This window comes from Notolepis coatsorum (assembly GCF_963971535.1).
Source record: "Notolepis coatsorum genome assembly, chromosome: 2".
NCBI classification, from domain to species: Eukaryota; Metazoa; Chordata; class Actinopteri; order Aulopiformes; family Paralepididae; genus Notolepis; species Notolepis coatsorum.
The window spans coordinates 44,338,766-44,362,211 of NC_140166.1; the positions used below are offsets into that span (position 1 = coordinate 44,338,766).

The 23,446-nt window shown below is 41.9% G+C and overlaps 1 protein-coding gene across 2 annotated transcripts in view; it reads left to right on the top strand.

Annotated features, from left to right (window-relative positions):
- Positions 1 to 1,283: 1,283 nt before the first annotated feature.
- Positions 1,284 to 23,446, top strand: part of LOC311223910 (poly [ADP-ribose] polymerase tankyrase-1-like) — a 45,898-nt gene continuing 23,735 nt past the window's right edge. The window contains exons 1-14 of one of the 2 annotated variants that reach the window (XM_084308673.1): positions 1,284 to 1,869; positions 5,291 to 5,515; positions 6,360 to 6,455; positions 6,814 to 6,850; positions 9,292 to 9,367; positions 12,058 to 12,078; positions 13,940 to 14,034; positions 14,558 to 14,624; positions 17,775 to 17,961; positions 20,072 to 20,193; positions 21,466 to 21,557; positions 21,691 to 21,769; positions 22,547 to 22,718; positions 22,841 to 22,920. In XM_084308673.1, the coding sequence (XP_084164799.1) occupies positions 1,338 to 1,869; positions 5,291 to 5,515; positions 6,360 to 6,455; positions 6,814 to 6,850; positions 9,292 to 9,367; positions 12,058 to 12,078; positions 13,940 to 14,034; positions 14,558 to 14,624; positions 17,775 to 17,961; positions 20,072 to 20,193; positions 21,466 to 21,557; positions 21,691 to 21,769; positions 22,547 to 22,718; positions 22,841 to 22,920 (1,881 nt within the window). In that variant the 5' untranslated portion in view covers positions 1,284 to 1,337. The remainder of the gene's footprint in view (positions 1,870 to 5,290; positions 5,516 to 6,359; positions 6,456 to 6,813; positions 6,851 to 9,291; positions 9,368 to 12,057; positions 12,079 to 13,939; positions 14,035 to 14,557; positions 14,625 to 17,774; positions 17,962 to 20,071; positions 20,194 to 21,465; positions 21,558 to 21,690; positions 21,770 to 22,546; positions 22,719 to 22,840; positions 22,921 to 23,446) is intronic. The other variant, XM_084308674.1, reaches the window with a different exon arrangement.

Here is a 23,446-nt window from a genome sequence, read left to right on the forward strand (position 1 = left end):
TGGTACTACGTCTACATGGAAGTACAGGGTACTAAATGGGCGACAGGGTACAAGGTACTAGAGGGTACTAGTTACTATGGTACTGGGTAGGGTATTACAGGGTAAATAGACTGTTCTTATAAAAAGTTTTATAGGGCCGGTCAAACCAGTCACCATAAGTGGGACTCTGATGTGAACGCAATACTACGCCCGCCATTAAAAAAAAATCACATATGTTCTTCCTGTGCCCCAGGACATTTAACACACTCATTTAGCGCCACTCTCTCCTAACTAGAAATCTGAGAAAACTAATATTTTTCTTCTGTTTTTCAAGGAAGAGTAGAGCTGCTTGCTATGGCAACAATGGGGATGTTTTCATAAAACCTTGGCCTCTTGATGACTTTCCAAATTTAGACACACGTTTGATTGATTGGTTGATTGAAAATTGTATTAACAGATTGCAGAATGGGTACAATACAGTACAGCTCAATACACACAATTGTTAAGGCGATGCAGACCAGAGAAAGACTTTCGTCTTGTTTACATCAGGGTCCCCCATTTTCAATTAATCATAACATATATTACATACATGACATACAGGTAGACAGTACTGCTACATTTATGACATACCAGATTTACAAATACAGTACTGTGAATGAATGAATGAATGAATGAAAACTTTATTTAACAGATTGCAGAATGGGTACAATACAGTACGGCTCAATACACACAATACAGTACGGCTCAATACCCCCCCCCCCCCCCCCACCTACCCAACCTGTACAGTTTCTATGTCAAATGTATATACACTCTTTTTCTGGACACATTTTTTTTAATCACAAACAGTACTGTATTTGCAAATCTGGTATGTCATAAATGTATAGATGTAGCAGTACTGTCTATCTGTATGTCGTGTGGTGTGTGTCATATGATGAATTGAAAATGGGGGACCTTTGGGAAGTATTTTGACATGTACATGGGTACCTTAGTCGTATAGTGTATCTTGTAGACCAGGCCCATTGCAAGTTGCTGTACTCTGTTGTCTACTCTAAGCCATCCTAGGTTGTCAAAGTGTGAGAGTATATACATTTGACGAAGAAACTGTACATTGAAGGAGGTTGGGCAGGTGGGGTGGGGTAGACTAACGTTAATAGGTTCCAATATCCATGGAATATGGATATATAAAATTGGTTGTTGCAAATGCAATCTGTCTGTGTCAATTAAGTGTGAAGTCACAGACAAACACAGCTGACAGCAGCAGTCCTCCTCGCCGGAAGCACGACCACCACTCTCACCGGAAGCGACTAGCTGCTGTTATTGTTGAGAGAGAGAGAGAGACTGAGAGAGAGCTGCTGATAATGGCGGTGTCTCGTCGCTCCTCGCAGCAGCAACAAAGTACTTTACAATCCCCCCCGCCACGAAACAACACTTCTCTGTCGGCGAGTCCCCCGGGCTCTCCGCCGTCGTCGTCGTCGTTGGTCCTGCTGACTTCGCCCGTCGTCGTCGCAGTGCCACCGCCGCCGGAGAGCGAGCGAGAATGTAGCGGCGGAGCCGGAATGGAGACTCTGGCTTCTTCTTCTTCTTCTCCTGCTGCGGCCTCCCCGGTGGTCCCGCCGGCCCCGGTGCTCGCGTGCAGCGCCAGCCCCGCCACCACGCCCTCGAGCCCCGGCTCAGGAGGAGCCACGAGCCCCGGCGGCTCCGGAGGCAGCAGCAGCAGCGATGGAAGCAGCGGCGGCGGTGGGATGAGCGGCGGAGGAGGAGCGTTCAGGGAGCTGTTCGAGGCCTGCCGCAATGGCGACGTGTCTCGAGTGAAGAGACTCGTCGACTCCGTGAACGTGAACGCGAAGGATATGGCCGGCCGAAAGTCCACCCCGCTTCATTTCGCTGCGGGTGAGTTCTAAGTTAAAGAGGCAACAACACGACGGGCATTGATGGTGATGATGATGGCGGCCACTGTTGTTGTGTTGGCCGGTCAACATGAGCGGAGCTAGGCAGCTACACGGAGAGCTAACCCTGTTCTGTGTAGGCCGGGTTTAGCGCTATAGCTCGGTGTGATCGTGTGCAACAAAACAGCTTGATTTGGATTTTATTTTATTGATGGGTTAAAAACACACAACAAGGATCCAAAGGATAACATGAGAGAGTAAACCCCTTATTTCCGTCATGGTCCCAGGGCTGTTAGGCCACTACAAAAACACGACAATAACACAACACATACATTTAAAAGCTCATCATTAATACTAGGCTGAGCGTTTGCAATGTTACATTAAAAACATAGATCGCATTAGTAGTAGTAGTCCAAAACATTAAAATGGACACATTATATCGTACAACTTCTATGTTTTTGTGTGACTGTCCGACTGAATAATGTTAAAACTCATCAAAATCACGAGGAATTTGTCATCAAGAGGCCAAGGTTTTATGAAAACATCCCCATTGTTGCCATAGCAAGCAGCTCTACTCATGCATAAACATTGATATGCATGTGGAAAATGTACTGCATTAATCTGAAACTGGAATAAAAATGATTCATGCTTATTGTTATTTTTTCCCCCTCTTTCAGCAGTGTGGTCACAGGGGAAATCAAATAACTTAACTAACTACAAAACATGTCACTCACGATTAATAATATAGACATCCAAAGATATGATCAAGCATGGGGGATAATTAGTGATTTACAACCAAATAATAAATTAACTAAATGGGGTGGACCTATAATAGATCCAGACCCCAAATAATAAAATCAACCTTAAGTTACAATACTACACTTTTTACTCCAATAAATCTACTTTAGTCATCTTGACTGATGGTATGGTTCTATTTCTTTCAGTACCTTTTTTTTTTTAGTTAAAAGGTTAAGTGTTAGGATTGGAATTTAGTATAGTATAATAATAAGCATGAATCATTTTTATTCCAGTTTCAGATTAATGCAGTACATTTTCCACATATTTTACACCCATATGTTGCATGATTTTGTGATTTTTAAAGTTAAGTTAACCTGTCAAACCCTAGCCATATTTTCAGAAAATTCGCCTAAAAGTACACACCCAAGTAAATGAAGAATTGCTCCACAACTACAAGGGTCATTTGCATGTTTTTGGTATCTAAGGACATCTATGGACCTCATGGAATGTATTCCCAGTGTCTTGTTACTATGCGTGAGTAAATTGTAATGGCCCAAAAGGAGAATATAAATGATTATTATTTGATTTTTCGGATTGACGGTGAATAACACCATGCTGCTAACAATGATTAAAAGCAAAAAGATGCCACAAGCTCATTCAGCTACTTCTTGAGAACAAGCAAGTATAGTAAAATGCTAAGCAAATGAACAAAGCGCAGATCATTTACCGTTTTTGTAGATACCATACTGAATTTTGCCATCCGGAGATTGCGGACACATGCAATATGAAATATGAATATAGAATATAAAATGCCACGCCTATAAATGGCTCTAATGGCCGTGTAATCACTTTTTTTGTGTGAGGGGTATATACTGTATGACCAGTCCGCCAGCTCATCTTCACTCCCCATCAGCATCAGCTCATCTTCCTCATCTCCCCTCTCTCTTGACGACCAGGGGTTAAACCCTGGTCTACGCTAGGGCAGAACGATTTTGGGAAAATATCTAAATGCGATTTTTCGGACAGATATTGCAACTGCGTTCAATTTGCGATTATAATTGCATTTTTTTTTTAAAACCAGCCCAACAGAGGTTTATTGTAAAATGCGCCTTGCATCTGGCCTACGCGGTGGGTCTGCTTGGGACACCGAGTCTGGAAATGTTTATTTTTACCTGGGAATCGATACCGGTACCCAACGGTACCTTTTTTCGGTACTTTACTCTCTCTCTCTGAAGTCTAAACTTCACAACACACAATCTAAAACCCCTCCCTACCTCTCTCTCCCAAACCGTCCCTACAACAATTTTTTTTATGTTGCATGATCATGTATACATTTATTATGTATTATAATTTTTTTATGTTTAAATATCAACATTATCTGGCAATCCTCACAGTAAATACTATCAAACTCCACTGACGTCATCTGGTCTTTCCAAAGACCAGATATCGGACGCACACACACACACAGAGAAAGGGAGAATGGCTTAAATGATTTTAGAATATTTCAGCTAATGAAGTTAAATGTTTATTATCATCAACTACCCAGTTCATTTTATAGTGCAACGTTTTGCTACTTAAAGGACGACTCCACTTTTTTTTCGAAATTAGCTTATTTAACATCTTCCCTGGAGTTAGACAAGAAGATGCATACCTTTTTTGTCTCTGTGCGTGCATTTTAGCTTTGGGAATAGACGCTCCGTTAGCATAGCTTAGCTTCATCACTGGAAGTGAGGCAGGACAGTAGCCTTACAGTGCCTTACAGTGTATTGCAAGGTCTGACATTGACCAAACTTGATATGCATGACCTTGGTGGGCTCTAGGTCAACTCCTGAAAAGGGGGTCAATGTCAGACTTTGCAATCAAAGTTAGGGGGCTAATAACCCTTGCCATAATTTCAGTGCGCCCCCTAACTTTTGATTGCAAGGTCTGACATTGACCCCCTTTTCAGGAGTTGACCTAGAGCCCACCAAGGTCATGCATATCAAGTTTGGTCAATGTCAGACCTTGCAATACACTGTAAGGCACTGTAAGGCTACTGTCCTGCCTCACTTCCAGTGATGAAGCTAAGCTATGCTAACGGAGCGTCTATTCCCAAAGCTAAAATGCACGCACAGAGACAAAAAAGGTATGCATCTTCTTGTCTAACTCCAGGGAAGATGTTAAATAAGCTAATTTCCAAAAAAAAGTGGAGTCGTCCTTTAAACGTGAATTGAACCAGTAGAGAGAAAGAGAGACGCCACCCCACCGAACCCCGCTCCCCCCACCCTTTCCTTACTCAGCTCAGCTGTTTTCTCAGCAGGGTTAGCTCGCTTAGCTAGCGTTATGACGAGAGTGCAAAGCTTGTTAGACGCATTGGAGTTTTCACTGCACATGGAAACAGCGCAAAAAAAAAGCTGGGACTTATTTCGGGTCGCAAAATGCGACGCACTCTGGAGCCCTGTAGTAAGGTCTTCACACACAGGAGTTTCACAAGCTGTTGTTGTTGGGCATACACATGTAACCCTACCTTGGGCTACTTCTGATTGGTAATTGTGAGCAATGAGAGCACAGCACTTCTGATTGGTAAGCATGACTGGCACGCAAGAAAAAGCTGTATTAGCTTGTCCGACCATTATTTTTTTTACTTGTCTTGGACGAGCCTTAATGTCAAGCCCTGCAGACTGTATTGATCTATTTGTGGCCTCCAGGATTTGGCAGGAAGGATGTGGTGGAGCACCTCCTGCAGACGGGAGCCAACGTGCACGCTAGGGACGACGGAGGCCTCATCCCCCTGCACAACGCCTGCTCCTTCGGCCACGCCGAGGTGGTCAGTCTCCTGCTGTGTCAGGGAGCCGATCCCAACGCCAGGGACAACTGGAACTACACTCCGTTACACGAGGCTGCCATCAAGGGCAAGATCGACGTGTGCATCGGTAAGGCCCAAAAGAGTTAAATCTTTTAAAGGAACACACACCAACATTTTGGGAAATTAGCTTACCGTCTTCTCCAGAGAGAGAGATAAGAAGATGGAGATACCAGTTTCTTCTCTGTGCGTTCAGTAGAAAGCTATCTGGCTGCACGTTAGCCTAGCTTAGCACAATGAATTAGCCTTCGGGAGAGGTGTTAGTTGGACAATGCCTACTAGGCTAACCGGCACTGTCCGCTTCGTGAGAAGACGGTAAGCTAATTTAATTTCCCCAAATGTTGGCATGTTCCTTTTAATGTTAGCTGTGGATTTGCATACATACACATGCATACACTCTCGTTATCGGCACTTCTGAACCGGAAAAATGTCGCCTTGAGAAGTACAGCAGGCCCAGAAAAGTTAAAGTAAGTGTGAATGAATGTAAATAGTAAATGGCTGCATTTATATAGAGCTTTTATCCAAAGCGCTTTACAATTTGTTCTTCACATTTTACCCATTCACTCACACATTCACACACAGACGGCGGAGGCAACCATGCAAGGTGCCAACCTGCTCATCGGGAGCAATTAGGGGTTAAGTGTCTTGCTCAAGGACACTTCAACACGCTGCCCAGGAGGAGTGGGAATCGAACCGGGAACCTCCGGATTACCAGACGACTGCTCTACCTACCGAGCCACTGTTGCCCCCATGTGAATGAATTATTGAATGAGCGAGTTACATTGCCAGTTGTAGAGGTTGACATAAGTTCAGCATAGATCTTTTTAAGAACTTGATAGAGGCTACCTGCTCTAAACAATGAATTATGTTCAACATGCATCTCTAACTTGTGAATATTATCTGTAACCACTCAGTGCTACTCCAGCATGGGGCAGATCCGAACATCCGCAACACTGACGGCAAGTCTGCTCTGGACCTGGCTGATCCTTCTGCCAAGGCTGTGCTCACTGGTTAGTGTCTCCCATCCACCCCTACCTTGTTGGAGAGAGATGGAATATGTCTGTGCTCTGCCTTGAATGAAAACAAATTGTATAACCCACACACTTGATCCCAATACACTTGTTTTCTTTACCCCTTTCACTGCCACACTACAGAAGGTTAACCCTTTACAGTGTGATAGTTAAAGGTTAACCTTATGTAGTGTGGCAGTGAAAGGGTTAACCTTCTGTATTGTCGCAGTGAAAGGGTTAACCGTTAGGTAGTGCAGCAGTGAAAGGGTTAAACAGTAAGAGTATTTCAACCCCTATTGGGCCGTTGTCATGTACAACTTATTTTTTTGTTCTAATGTGAAAATTTGCTTTAATTCAGGTGAGTACAAGAAGGATGAACTCCTGGAGGCTGCACGGTGAGTAGCTTGGTGTCAAGTTGCTGTGACACGCTACATGCTAGCCCTATTTGCACATTTATTTTATGTTCTAATGACTGCTTTTCATAGATGATTAAATTTCAAGTACTAATGACTTGTACACACATGCACACATACTAGCTTACAAGCGTTGTATACAATTTACCCATCCCAAGACCCCCCTCCCCCCAAGCTTGAATTTTCCCAAGGGGATTAACCTCTTAAGCCCTAGCCATATGTGACGTGGCACAGTCTCTAGGCCGTCTTGTTAAGGAGCTCACGATTCCTCAGAAAACCCCAAAAATGTTGCGCAATTCAGAAATAGGTTGAAATGGAGATATTGGCAATTTTGAGTGCTTTGAAATGTTCTCTATATGTCTCCTTATTTGCAAAACGTAATACAACTGGTGGCTGGCAGTGCACATAGAATAATTACTCCAGTACACGCTCCGCAAGTCTGTAAGCTTGCGCATAATGGAGGATAGAGAGAGGGCTCTCTAGCAGAGGTCCCCAACCATCGGGTCGTGGACCGGTAACTGGCCGTGGATCATTTGGTACCGGGCCGCAAAGAAAGAATACATTTGTTTAAAATGTTGTGTTTCATTTTCATTAGTCTTCCGGGTATTTTACTTACCGGGTAAATTGTCACTTCCTAGCTGCTACCCTGTGTTAAAAACATTTGTTTTGTGAAATAAGTCTCCTGCCATATGTTGCTCCCCTTCGCGTAATTCACTCACAGCTGTGGTTGTGGTAGAGAGACATTATCTGTTCTTCCTGTTCTAACCGTATAAATCCTCAGATTTTCCGATGCAATGCGCTGATATTTTTTATAAGCTCATATTTAGCTAATAACACTTATAATCACTGCTAAACAAACGTAGTGCTGAAAATATACACTTTTCTTTTACTGCTGTTTTGATAGGGTTATCTACGGCAAAAAAAAATTGCCATAATGGGTAAGAAAGGAGTGCCTCTGTCCATGGTGACAAAAGAGCACTGCCTGTTCACTGGTACTGGCTATTGTAATCAAGCTACAGCCCAACTCGAGAGAGAATGATGACTTGAAATGAAATTGTTTTAGGAAATTAAATCACAAGCCTTCAAATAACTCCTACCGAACTGCTGTAAAATGACTCAATCTTATCCGACAGTTTTCTCAAACACAGCATAGGAATACAGACTGGAAATTAACTTGTTGGTGGAGGCTTTTGCATACATGGCTTTTAACTTAGCCTATACTGCATGAATTGATTGTTTAGCCTTACATGGCAGGTGATGGGCTGTTTCCAACCTACAGGGCAGGCATTATAAAACCTGAGACTAGAATGAAGCAGTGTGTTTACTGTTTTGTATGGAAGACGGAACAGTTGGCTATATCATGTAAACCTTCATTTAAAAGCAAGAGTCCCAATTTAACACGAGTTCCCTTTTACCGGCCGGGTATAGCTGCACGTTTAGACAAATTAAGGCCATTCTCAATTAGAAGCCAGGTCTAAATTAATATATATTCTTTTTGTTACAGGTGCCGTTTTGTTTTTCTTTTCATCATTTGCAATAATAAGTTGGTACTGAACAAAACTCGGGAAACTCAGCGGCGATACATATCTCCATTATGTCTCTCCCCCCAGCCCATTTAGTTTGTTGTACAACTTACTACGTACTGGCCACTCCACTTATGTAGCCTCCCCCCTCTCTCTCAGTACGGAAATACAAATGCACATCTACCAGTCACCTGTACAACATGGACTACACACAGCATATCATCCAAGAGTTATCACTGCTGCTCATTATCACAACAATGCTTGCTAATGCATAATGTTAGCTAACTACAAAAATACAGCACACCTGCATGATAACTGTCATTTACTCACCATTATTAGTCATTTGTAAAACTGACTGACACTTTCTGAGAACAACAAAAACACAAGATATGTTTTATGATAAAAAAGTATCCTGTGTTTTATTATAAACTCTTGATTATAAAAAAAAACATCACTCCATTCCTCCTGACTCCTCACACTCTTTCTCTCTCGGTGTGAGAGGTTGGCGCTAGATGTGATGTCTAATGAATGATTCGTAATTGATACATGATTCAATAGCCTCATTTTATACAGGTAATATTCATACTGGTTTAAATAAACAATTTGATGGTGTTTTCCATCTTTGCTGAGCAAGAGTCTTGTGCAAATGAAATTAAAGTAAAATTCAATGATGGACACAAATAAAAGCCTGGGCTATTAATTTAAGTTTTACAGTATTCTATTTTCTTCTCTTGTTATATGAGCTTATCCCATCTGTTCTAATTGGGATGATTTGTTTACCAATTCAAAAGAAGCAATACGAGAACGAGAATATTAACCTACTTGTAAACGCATTGACTTTAGTAAAGAATCCCTAATGTGCCGATCTCCTTTGTGTCCTCTTAACATGCAATGCTGCAGGAGTGGTAATGAAGAAAAGCTGATGGCACTGCTGACTCCATTAAACGTCAACTGCCACGCAAGTGATGGCCGCAAGGTAAGACCATAGCCACTATCTGCTATAGACCAGCACTATGTTATGTAATGTTGCACATTCTGTTTGCCTCAGATATACAGTGTAGTCTGTAAGTCTGAGTCCAGTGACACATGTTGTGTTGTGTTGGCTCTACTCCAGCACATTGGATTTGAAATGGAGCAATGACTATGAGGTTAAAGTGCAGACTTTGAGTTTGAGGGTGTTAACGTCTAGCCGTGTAGGAATTATAGCCCTTTTAATAAATTGTATATACACCATTATAGGGGACCAAAAGTAATTGTACATGATGTTAAATATTGAATATTTTATTTGCAATCAAGAACTAACTGAGAATAATTTCACTAATGACCACTTAAGGGTCACAGACTGTCATATAGAATTATTCTGTCTTTCCTGACCAATGCCCCTCAGAACATTTTAATGGGATGTAATAGGATTTTAAGTGTACTGTAGTGTGGACTCAAACACAGTATGGGATATGTAGTTTTGGCCAGTCCCTGACGGTGCATAGAAAATATAAACCATGGCATCACCCTCATGTCACTATAAGTGAAAGTACAGATATGTGCAATTTCTGTGACTTTTTTTATTTTCTTCTTCCCATCTGATTTCTCAATTGACTTCCATAGTAAAACTGGACAGGAAAAACGAACTGAAATTGTTCCATTACAAAGCCAATGTGCCGGCCGGTGCCGAAACAAGAGCAAAACTGTTTTTGACTGTTCATATGGACTGTACTGTATGTGACCAAAAATACCAAGACTGCTCCTGACTAGTATGTGTGTGATGTCACACCCTTTTGAGGGTTTAAAACACTATCTTGTTTGTGGCCGGATTAGTTCCTACAGTGCATTATGAAGAGGATTTCTTGTCTATTGGATTAACCCTTTCACTACCACACTACAGAAGGTTAACCCTTTCACTACCACACTACAGACGGTTAACCGTCTGTAGTGTGGTAGTGAAAGGGTTAACCTTCTGTAGTGTGGTTGTGAAAGGGTTAGGGGGGGGGGTTTATCTGGGACTGCTTTAACGTGGGTAAATGATTGCACCATATAGGCTACAGGCACAGGGGACCCATCTCTAATGTCATTTAGCCTCTGTCATGAAATCTGTTCCTCCAATCTCACCTGCATTATTAATCCTAATATGTGTGGATTCAGCATTTTCATTTACTTTCATTTCTTTTTGGTTTCGTTTTCCTCTTTTGTTTATAACGTTGGGATTAGCACCAAAAAACATAGTTGTTTTCACTGTATTAAAGCATGAGAAGGCACCGTTCTGCTCTCTGGACGTGAACTGTTGTTAAATCATGATAATAACGGGCAGTAAAGGGATCAGTTCTGTTGGAAGTGGCAGCAAACCCTCATTTGCTGCAGTCTCGTTTCCATGCATTTACTTTAGTCGTTGTCAAATAGTGTGAAGATCCCTTGTTAACTTGGTAAACTGAAGTAGACAACCGATCCTGTTTTCATTTTGTCTACGGTGTGATTGCAGTTGCTTACAGGACAAATAATAGGATATGACTGCAGAATAGATTACGTTACTTTAAATAATTTAGCTTCAGCCCAACAGACATTCCAGCAGTGGCAGTTTCTCTTCTCCACTGTAATTGCTTTTCCATGATATGGACAGATTGAGAGCGATTATCTTTTAAATAATTTTAGAAACACAAGCCCATCTTGGACTGAGAGCTCAGCCAGGGTAGAAAACGAACTATATGTTTTTATTTTGACTCCTCAGTACATTCACCTTAAAATGTAAGCCGTGTTTGGAGGCAATGGGATGTGTTGTTTGTGTTTGGCTTTGTGGATTCATTGATTGGAGAGGAGAAGGCTGGTGTGCTTTTTTAGAGTGCACTCAGTATTGTGCTTTTTAGAGTGCACTCGGCACCACCTTTTGACTCATATGTCAGTGTTTTGCTGCTTTGCATAGCAAACGTTGGAGTAGTTTTAGGTTATTATTTATCTTTTGCTCTTTGCATTTCATTCCTTCGTCCCGTTTTGGCCCTGGTTTTTATTTTATTTACTCCTACTGTTTTTCACCCTCCATGCATTATCCATCAGCTAGGAGTTATACCAAAGAGGCTTCAGCATTTAGCCGTTTCATTTTCAGTAACATCAACGAGACGTTAATTGCATATTCATAGGACCGGCTAGCATAATCTGTATTTTTGCATTGGATACTAATTCATAATGGCTAACAAGGTCCTTTTTTTTAGATAAATGTGATCCCAAAGGCTTATTTCATGGCATTTTGAAAAATGATAAATTACCAAGCAAAATTCTCCCTCGTATTCACACTGGATTTCCATCCCCACCCTCTGTTTTGTAGCATATTTTGAATTTGCATGAACTAAGCCGCTGTGCGGAGGGAGGCAGATCGGGGTCAGTGTCAGAGCACGCCCTGCACCTCCAGACCTGGCTGGGCAACACTATGGAGTCCTTGTCTTTCAGAATGCTACAGACAACCTGGTGAATGAAAAGTCACATTAACCCCAATCTTGTTACTCACTGTACCCTGGTGCCACTTTGAATATAGACTATGCTGACAGATTGGACTGTATAAGTAGGCCTGTGTTTCATTGAGGGTGGACAGAATTTGTGGTTTAAAAAGGAAATGGTATCATTTTGTAATTTATTTTGTTTCATTTTGTTTTCTGTGTGACTCTGGCAACATTTGTCGATCAGTCAACATCCCAAAAAATGCTGGTAAGTCGACCTTGATAACAGCCACTTGATTGGTGCACTGTTGTGATTTTTTTCTTTTAATCCATTTTTTTTATTTGACCAATAAGCTGGCTTTCACTTGTAATTGCACATCATTGGACCTGGGTGTACGGGTCACTGTCATCTATCCCACCCCGATGCTTGTGTGTGTGTGTGTGTGTGTGTTAGTAAGCGTGCTTGTGTGTGTGTGTGTTTGAGAGAGAGAGAGGGAGAGCGCGTGCGCAGTGCGAGTGGACACGTGCACAGTGAGTGCGTCGGGAGTTGGGTTGGTGTTGTGGTGACGACCTTCACCTTTTTTAGAATTGGAGAGGAGCTCAAAATTCCTCCTTGCCTGCTCAGTGCCTCCCTCTCCCTGCACCCTCTTCAACTCTCACACCTCCGCCAGTCTTTCAACATCACTTGCTCTCAAATCACCTATCTGATCTTTTTTTAGTTTATTATTTGACACGTATTTGATGATCACTCATGCATGACTGAAGGCCTGCCCTTGCATTTTGCCCAACAGTTTTTGTCGTATGTGTTGTCTTTGTGAAATGTGTGTCCACCTCTCTCACACTCTCTGTTTTGATCGGTTGGTATTTCAACAATAAAGAAAAACATAACGAACGGAATCATTTCACCGCTGCTCGTCATATCGCTGTGCCGTCATCATCCGTGGTTATGAGCGTGTGTCGCCTTGTGATTGCTCTCATCATCTTGAGACTTGAATGACGCTGGCCTGATTTTTCCTTGCACACTGTCCCAAGATGCAGATGCTGTCGGTATGCCTTTTAAGTTTTAATACCGTGGTCTTATTTCTGATTTTGTGTTTGATACAAGTGCATGGGACCGTAGAAAATGAATGTTTGTTGCTCTTTTGATTGTGAGCTACGCTTTCAGCTCGACTCTTATGTCTGGAGTAGAGAATGAGTACAACTGTAATCTGTTCCACAGCTTTGCTTAAACTAACATTGCTTTGTTTGGCTGAGCTGGAGCCACGGGACATTTAGATGGCTTGCACAGACAGACGGACACTAAAACACACTTACTTCCTACATAGCCTTTTGGAATTAAAGGGGCAAGCGCTTCACCAAAAAAACAATACTGATTCATTGTGCACATAATAATGCATTAAAAAAAACGTTTTGCACACATACATTTAGTTTGACAGTTATTGAGAGTGAATTTGTTTGAATATGGCCACCAGTGGTGTCATCAGGGACACTTAATTCTTGTGTTGTGTTAATTACAGCTCGATGTAATAAGGTAGCAGTCCCTAAAAGACGAGGCATTGCTATTTTTTCATCTACATAATTTCACAGACACAACACAAGGATTCAGTGTCCCCATATCCAAACGTGTTTAGTCTCAATAACTGTCGAACTAAATTGATGTGTGCAAAATAGTTTTTGGATGTGTTTTAAGATTATGTGCAAAATAAAACTGCATTGATTTTTGGTGAAGTGCCCCCTTTTTTAAGTTTTTTCTTTGTTTGTTTATTGGTATCATAAATTGTATTAATGGAATACTCATTTTAACCGTACAATATTCACTTCTTTTTATTTCCCATTCCTTGTAAATACAAGGTTTTGAGGTTGACATTTTGCACAGTACAGTTGTCATTTACACAGGTCAGGCACAATAATGACAGCCGACGGATCTGCCCCCCCCCCCCCCCCCGAATCATAACTACATTGCATCATCATCCTGCCATTCAAACCGCAACTCACACAGAGCCCCCCCCCCGCGTGCAGCACACACCGCTTCTGAGCCTAATCAGCTGCTCACTCCCTCCCCCCCATCCCGTGTCTTCTCTCCCAAGGCCCGTGTCTGTGTGTCCTCACGACCGTCCCTCTCTTTTCAGTCCACCCCTCTGCACCTGGCTGCCGGGTACAACCGTGTGCGCATCGTTCAGCTCCTGCTGCAGCACGGCGCCGACGTCCACGCCAAGGACAAGGGGTGAGACTCCGGCTGAAGGCACCCGATGCCTTTTGAGGCTCGAGCCCCAGAGCGTATACTAGTGGGGGATCATCAGTATTCAGGCTTCGCACAAGGTCCTTGAAGTGCTTAAAGTGCTTTGTTTTTGACAACACACAAAAAGGTCAAGGCCTGGAATTCCTTTTGAAACAGCCAATTTTTTTTAACAAGGTGCTTAAAAAGTCATTGGAATTCAAATCGACCATTCGCATTTGAAAGTTTTGTTCATCCATGATTTAAAAAAAAATCTGAATTAAGACATTGCTTTTTTTTTTTTTTTTTTTAATCTAAATTGTCGGAAATTGGTTTTAAGCCATAAATATTGGATTGGATTTATTTTTGCAATGTCTGTGGGAGCCCTGGACTCCTGTTGAAAGCACCCACGCTTTCAAGGCCTTTTTGAGGCTCGAGCCCCAGAACTTATACTGGGGGATCATCAATATTCAATGTGTCATAATAAATGCAGCTCATGCTTCTAACCTGCCTTGTGTCATCCCCCCCGCAGTGGCTTGGTTCCTCTTCACAACGCCTGCTCCTACGGTCACTTTGAGGTCACGGAGCTCCTGCTCAAGGTGAGGGACAGGTAGAGCTGCCGCGGTATTGATGTTTTCCTTACCGCACTAATTTGCAAAATATTTCCTACCGCGCGGTTATTACCGCACGCGCACAAAAAAAATAAAAAAAAAAAGTTTGAATGCATTTTTTTTTTAGTAGTAGTCTACTCTTTATAGCATATAGCCTGCCTCTAGTCTAAATGTCTATCTTTAGAGGATGACTTTGCAGCATGAATATTGTTTGGGATTCGGCAAGCACGCATTAGTTATTGAAAGTGAAACACGGATTCGAAGTTTCCCCTATGGTCGTGCGCCGTTCACTCGGTGTCGCGGGCAGGGGTGGTTACCCCTAACCCCCCCGACCCTTTCTTATTATTATTACTATAAAGTTACTACTTTATAATAAAGGCATTCGTTTTGTGGCATTAACATTATATAGTTATACGTTCAATAACATCAGCGTATTTACCGGACCATAACAAGGCAAGCAATACTCTATTCATATCTCAGTTCCTTTCTTTGCTCAGAGCGTGCTGAGTTGTCCCATTCTGCGGTCTGTTAATAAAGTTTTCAATCAGACAAGTGTATAGAACGAAGGGCTTTTATTATAACATTCGTTGCAGACAGTAAAATCATTATGTCTCGTTTAGTACTCCTGAAGAGCGATGGTAGTCCACTCCGGCGGAGAGTTAAAGCTAACGTTATTAGCCGTGTTGTGATGACCTGACATTCAGGACGTAAAAAACGTGTGACGCGTCTCTTCTGACCAATCAGTGGTCTGCAATGTTTCACGTGACTTTTCTGGTACCCAATAGGGTCGCTTGGAACCTCGATAGAGTAGGGTATATCTGCAGAGCCGCAAGCCCAACGAGAGGAGGGTAATTTATTATTATTATTATAAAAAACAGCGGTGACGCGGTATTCAGCCTACTCTGCGGTGGCCGTGATGTAACAGCGATACCGCGGTAATGCGGTAATCGCGGCAGCTCTAGGGACAGGCGTGCACCTCCCCTTTCTTTTTCTAGACCCCATGAAGTGGAAGTCACTTCCCTTCTTTGGATGTACTGCGCAGCAACACGTGCCAATAAATGGTTGAACATGTACATCCTAAGACCTAAAATAGCCCAATGACCCAACGTTAACTGGTTAGACTTGCTAGCTAACCTTAGCAGCCCAACAGACAAACTTACCAGACGGCTAACCACGCTAATTTAGCATTCCTGCATTACATCCTGTTATTATTACAACCATTCATAAATCCCTCTGGTGTCTTGTATTCCGTTCCAGCAGATCCCTCCTGCAGGCATTTAGCACTAGCTCTTTAACCACCACACTACATAAGGTTAAACTTTCACTACCACACTACAGACGGTTCACCGTCTGTAGTGTGGTAGTGAAAGGGTTAACCTTCTGTAGTGTGGTAGTGAAATGGTTAACACTTTGTCGTGTGGTAGTGAAAGGGTTAACCAGTTAGCTCGTTGGAATAGCCCCACAGAGGTGCACTGTAGATGTTTGTTAACTTTACCCTAACAAACCAGTCGGCTAGCTTTGTTCCAGACACAGAGTGATACTGAATTACGCAGAGGAATTAGACGTCATAGCCGTGGTATACAGTTATTATACCACAGATATGAACCAATCGGATCGCTTGATTTGAGCTACCCGTTTTTATAATCAATAATTGAAAACACAACAAGGTCTTCATTGAAAACACAGTTCTACAAGAAATTATCTTAATATTAGTGCTGTCAATAGATAAAAAAAATTAATTAATTAATCTCACAATTTTCTGTAATTAATCTAGATTAAAAATAGCATTTTTCTACTTAACACTTTGGCTGCCATGGGTTAAATTAATGATATACCATAGATTGCCAGCGCTATTTGTCTATGGAGAAAGTCCCCTTCTTTGCAGGGCTATAACTTTTTAAATTCTATTGCTACATTGCCATTATTAGGGCCCATTCAAAGTCCTATATGTATTGTTCATTGTGTAGCAACGTTAAACTTTTTCATTCACATATTCATAGTAAAGTATGGTCTAATGTATAAGTATGTTTTCATCTCTTTCTGCAGCTTTCTCCAGAACGTGATATATAGCCCCAAATGCATTATATTGATGATGAAATACAGTTTGATGGCAATCCGCGCGATATAAAAAATTCCAACTAGACGTACTTCTAGAAGTTACTACACGTCATCTGATGTTGACCGGATGGGCGAGGGGGCGTTTATAATTCCGTGGGCAGCGTTATACCAATCATCTAATGTGGGTCAAATGTTGATAATATCAGTTATTATCGAAGACGGTAACGTTACACGCTGAAACTCACCCCAGTGTCCGCGCGCCGTTGGGCGATCATCGTCGAGTAGAAATTTTATCATTATGGGATATATTATTACCCGGTCCATCTCCAGCTTGTATAATGGTATATACGTCCAAATCATGTTGTTTATCGAGTTATTGGCAATCGATCGCTATTTAGTGTGACGAGCTAGAGTGCCGGAACCTATCCCGAGTGGCCGGAAGCAATACGGACATCTAGCACAACCTCCACTGTGCTTCCTGTTAAGCGGTTGCGCGATCGGCCACCAGATGGCGCTCCTGAACCACCAGAGAGCTCAGTGGGTCCTGCTGGTGGTTCTCAGGCCAGCGGAGGGACATTATGGATCAGATCGCAGATTTTTGAAATATTGATATAAAGACGACGTACAGCGTCCCCCGGCAACTTTAGCATCGCCAGCAAAGACGTTGTAAATCGTTTTTAGGCAGTCAAAGTGTTAAGACCGAAGCTTGTAACAGATATTTACTTGAGTAAAATCATAGAATTAATGTAAAATCAACACAAAGAAAGCATATTTAGATTCAAACACTATTTTAATAGCTTTCTTTGAATACAGTTTCTCTCCTGTGAAATACAAATGTTCAACAAAACCATCAACATTGACTCGGCTAGACCTCTTTCTTATATCCGCGGCGCTAAGATTGATGATTTTTCACTCCATAGATTAATCTAGATTAATTTATTTTAATGCTTTAAATCATTTTAATTAATCTCCAAAGTTAAAGCATATATTTTGATAGCCCTACTTAATATCAAACGATTGTCGCAGACCCCAAGCCACACCCTTGATCTCCTAACCCCTGCCCCCTCTGACCTCTTTTAGCACGGAGCTTGTGTGAACGCCATGGACCTGTGGCAGTTCACCCCTCTGCACGAGGCGGCGTCTAAGAACCGTGTTGAGGTGTGCTCCCTGCTGCTGAGCCACGGGGCCGACCCCACCCTGCTCAACTGTCACAGCAAGAGTGCCGTGGACATGGCCCCCACCCCGGAGCTGAAGGAGAGGCTCACCTGTGAGCGTTCATTCACACACACATTTCTCTCATTTGAAAATAATACATGAATTTTACTACCAAAAACTGCCAGTCAAATGTAAATGTATTTATTTATATTAATAAATAAATAAATAATAAAAAACATTATTGATGAGGTAAACTCCTGATGTAAAAATGCATCACTTTTTGAGATTTTTTGGAAAAATGGGCATGCAATGAACAAATGTTAGAGCACAGCCCAATGCCTAATTATGCTACCCATAATAGCCAATTCAACACTTAACTTGTTAATTGTAACAATTCTACGCCTGCTTTGATGTAGTAATCATATGTAGATTTTATCATGAATATTAAAAATTCATTAGACATTTCTCTAATTATATTCTTGGGGGCAATCGACAGCCCAAACACACACACACACTATTGAATAATTTATCCACATCCACACACGGCTACAAACACTTTTGAGTGCCAGCAGGGGGCGCACGATTTAGAGCTTGAGTGCCAGCTCTGTAGTCAATGGGAGGGCGAGCACATTTGCGAACGCATAAACTATATCTACTATATCTTAACTTATGGCTATGTGTCTAATACGCCCGTCGCTTATCAATGACTTGTTTGCAGTCAACATTGTCGAAACAGATTGTTTTTTAATCAGTAAATTTCCGTTTTATACCATTTTGAAAAACGCTCGTTTTTGGAAACTTACAGAAAAAAGGTGATTCTGCAGGAATCGCCCTTTAGTGGAATACACAAAACACGTTGTAATTTTTCTGCCTATTTATGAATAGTTTTCAAATAAACGGTAGATTATCGATAGTATATGTGTACTTATGCACGCTAGAGAAGCGGGCTGAAAAATCGATTATCCATTTCCTGATCAGCACACACACACACTATGGGACACGCTGAGATATAGGTGAAAAAAAACTGATTATCCCAAGACTGGTCAAATAGATTCCTTACCTCAGATCAGATGTTCTCCAAAAAGATTATTCCAATTCCTGATCGCCATTCCAAATATCGATCGAGTTTATTGATCCAACGCTGGGTACTGGAAACACATATTCCACGCTGTTCTGTGGCTCGGCAATGAATGCAATCGGCTCGGGTTACATGCCTGATAAGTAAAATGTGGATTCCGGAATCTTTTTTTCCCATCCATTTCATTCAGTCCAATCCAATGGGTGCAATACCATCCGGAGAGACGATAGGGGGCGGTATTTTCCCTGTTCGGGCTCAGAGAGATCCCCAATGGTAACGTGAGGCTAGATTGATGAAGAATTAATGGAAATCGCTAATAAAAAAAAATAACGATTAAATAACGAGATTTCTCGTCGTTGGCACTCAACGCATGGCATGAAATTACGAGATTTCTCGCGGCTGGCACAAGTGTTAAGGCCCCACGTTAATGTCCCCATGGGCCGGACACGTCTTCTTTAAACAAGTCAAGAAGAGGGCAAGGGACAAACATATTAACCTCTTAAGCCCTAGCCATATTTTCAGAATATTCGCCTAAAAGTACATACCCAAGTAAATGGAATATTGCTCCACTTCTACAAGGTCCATTTGCATGTTCTTTTAGGTATCTAGGGACATCTATGGACCTCAGGGAATGTATTCCCAGTGTCAGAAATATTGTGTCTGTTACTATGCTTGAGTAAATTGTAATGAACCAAAGGAGAATATAAATTATTATTATTCGTTTTCCATCTTTGACGGTGAATAACACCATGCTAACATTGACCAAAAGTGAAAAATGTTCACTAACCTCTTACAGGGGTAAGAGGTTAAATGCAAGAGGAACAAAACGCATGCAAAATGCACAAGAATCTGAATCAGAAATGCTATTCACCAGATGAACAGAACATACAGGTGACCGCCCACAATGTTCTACACCATAACAGACGCGTAATGTCTATGACAACTGGACAACATGGACAGTGTGACGGACTATATATACTGTATATATCTATATACAGTATATCACACTCCTAATGAACACCATCGGACACTGACTGAAACAACAACATGACTGGGGGGGGGGGGGGGGGGGGCGGTCATACTTTCTATCTATGGCATTCCTGTTGATGGTTTCCCCTCGTCTTTTCTACTCCCTGACTTGTAGATGAGTTCAAAGGTCACTCTCTGCTCCAGGCAGCCCGCGAGGCTGACATGGCCAAAGTGAAGAAGACCCTGGCGCTGGAGATCATCAGCTTCAAACACCCCCAGACCAACGAGACCGCTCTGGTCAGTGCCATGGCTTTGTTGTAAACCTAATGTTGATAATGGAACCACATGTGTGGTTTTTAACCCTTTCACTACCACACTACAGAAGGTTAACCCGTCTAGTGTGATTGTGAAAGGGTTAACATTATGTAGTGTGGTTGTGAAAGGGTTAACCTTCTGTATTGTCGCAGTGAAAGGGTTAACCATTTGGTAGTGAAAGGGTTAAAGAAGAATTCAAGAGAATTCTGAAAAAGAGATCATTTTAAATTTGGTAAGTGATATGGCAGATTTATATCTCGATAATCAGGAGGACTTCTTCTCTATCGATCAGGGATGCTCGATATTGGCTTTTTTACATATACCGATATTGTCCAACTCTTAATTTCCGATACCGATATCAACCGATACCGATATATGTAGGGTGCCCCCCCCCCCCCCCCAAATTGAATAATTTCAGGTAATTAACATTACATATCTCTTGTTGTGGAATTAACACAACATTATGCATACTTTTGACAATAAATAAAATCAGAATTTGTTCTTACTTGCTTGCCTGGGTAAATAAAGGTTATATATATTTTTTTTTAACCGATACCGATATTTTCCGAAATCACATTTTAATGCCGATATCGGCCGATAATATCGGTAGGCCGATAATATCGGACATCCCTACTATCGATTTAATATCATGAATCTTGTCCCGTATTTGAAATCACAGGTTATGCAAATCAAGTTGATCTCGTTGAACTGTGCGGTAATGTAAAGTGTGACATCAAACCAAAAACATTTGGTTTTTCCAAAGGAAATTCCCTCAAATATTTCAGATCAACTTCTCTTGAGAAATTTGAGGTAATAAGTGATTGTTATTGTTAATTTCTTTCATAACTTAACCTAGCCATTTTGAAAATGAAATTTAACACCTGAATATATTGGAATGATGATGATCCAAATAAAATGGCTAGGTTAAGTTATGAAAGCTGGAGGGAAAACAACATTGTATTTGAAGTTACTGCACTTTGCCTGTACATTACCTGTATAATTATTTAAGGAAATCGTGCAGCAGAGTGCAGTATCTGATTTTTTGGGGTTAATTAAAATAATTACGTCATATTTTTGCAGTATGCCTAAAGATTACTTCATAAATCTGGGTACTATCATCTATCTACCTATAACACATTTTGGATGGCAAGTCAAAAAACTTGAAAGCCATTTTTCTCAGTTTCACTGTTTGGAAGTTACTGCGGTTAGCCTCGACAGGGCAGCGTAGTCTGACTGAACTGATCTGTGTTGCAGCACTGTGCCGTGGCCTCGCCGCACCCCAAGAGGAAGCAGGTCACTGAGCTGCTGCTACGTAAAGGTGCCAACATCAACGAGAAGAACAAGGAGTAAGAGCTCCCCCCCCCAAACACAGCGGCTCACCCGTCAATCGTGTCTATTCTAGTCGCCGGTTTCCGTGGTAGTGATTTGATTTGTGTTTTTTTTTTTTTTTTTTTTTTTTTTTTCTCATTTCTTCTGTAGCTTCATGACTGCCCTGCATGTCGCAGCAGAGAGGGCTCACAACGACATCCTGGAGGTGCTGCAAAAGCATGGAGCGAAGGTCAGAGGTTCACACCACCTGGATGTTCTTAAAGGGGCCAAGCGCACAGTTATTTAGAGTTAATGAGTTTGCATATCTCCTCCCCGTGATGTCATCATAGGACACTGAATCCACGTGTTGTGTTAATTACAGCTCAGTGAAGTGATGCTAGTTTTTCATCTACATCATTTCATTGAGCTTTCACGATCGACTTTCAAATTCGGAAGTTGTTTATTATCTCTTTCAAACTTCCAGCCAGGTCATTAAAAACCTTGTATAACCCCACGTGACGCAAAAGAGGAAATGAGAATGCGTCGATGAGTCTCTTTTCTGAAACGTCCCTAGTGCAGACTGACAGTCGACGCGTCTCTCTTCTGAAACGTCCCTAGTGTAGACTGACCGTCGATGTAGGGCTGGTCAATTAATTGGGGAAAAAAATCGCGATCTCGATTCATAGACCTATGCAATCTCATTTCTAAATTATGACAATTTTCTTTTTTTACGTTTTTTTTTTAAACTTTTTACTTTACTTTTTTAAAATGATGACGATTCTGACTTGAGTTATTGTGTATGTTACAAGAGACTTTTAAGTTTAAGTCAAGCACGTTGTCTGTTTAAGAGAGTGCAATAAATGATTTTATTGAAAAAATAAGAATTGTGTGAGAGAATCGTCATCTCAATTCTTAAGAGAGAAAAATCGTGATTCACATTTTAGCAAGAATCGCCCGGCCCTACGTCGCTGTGTCTCTTCTGAAACGTCCCTAGTGTAGACTGACCGGCGTCGTGTCTCGTCCTCAGGTGAACGCGGTGGACACCCTGGGCCAGACGGCGCTCCACAGAGCCGCCCTCGCGGGCCACATCCAGACCTGCCGGCTGCTGCTGAGCTACGGGGCCGACCCCTCCATCGTCTCCCTGCAGGGCTTCACCGCCTCCCAGATGGGCAACGAGGCCGTGCAGCAGATCCTCAATGGTAAAAACCAGGCTTTGATTTAAAGAGGAATAACTTTAAGTTGGTATTGAGCCATTATTATTGAGCCATGGGTTTGTTATTAATGGTAGGTCAATTGGTGATGCTTTCTTTTTTTGATTTAGAAAATGTTCCCACCCGGAACTCTGATGTGGACTACCGCTTCCTGGAAGCTGCCAAAGCTGGCGATCTGGACACGGTGCAGGTCAGAATAATACTACACTTCTCACCACGTCAAGCTGCAGTCACGCAACATCTTTTCAGAATAATACTAAACCTCTCACCTCGTCAAGCTGGCGTCACGCAACATCTTTTCAGAATAATACTAAACCTCTCACCTCGTCAAGCTGGCGTCACGCAACATCTCTTCAGAATAATACGAAACCTCTCACCTCAAGCTGCAGTCGCACAACATCTTTACAGAATAATACTAAACCTCTCACCTCAAGCTGCAGTCGCACAACATCTCTTCAGAATAATACGAAACCTCTCACCTCAAGCTGCAGTCGCACAACATCTCTTCAGAATAATACTAAACCTCTCACCTCAAGCTGCAGTCACACAACATCTTTACAGAATAATACGAAACCTCTCGCCTCAAGCTGCAGTCACACATCTTTTCAGAATAATACTAAACCTCTCACCTCATCAAGCTGCAGTCACACAACATCTCTTCAGAATAATACTAAACCTCTCACCTCGTCAAGCTGGCGGGCACACAACATCTCTTC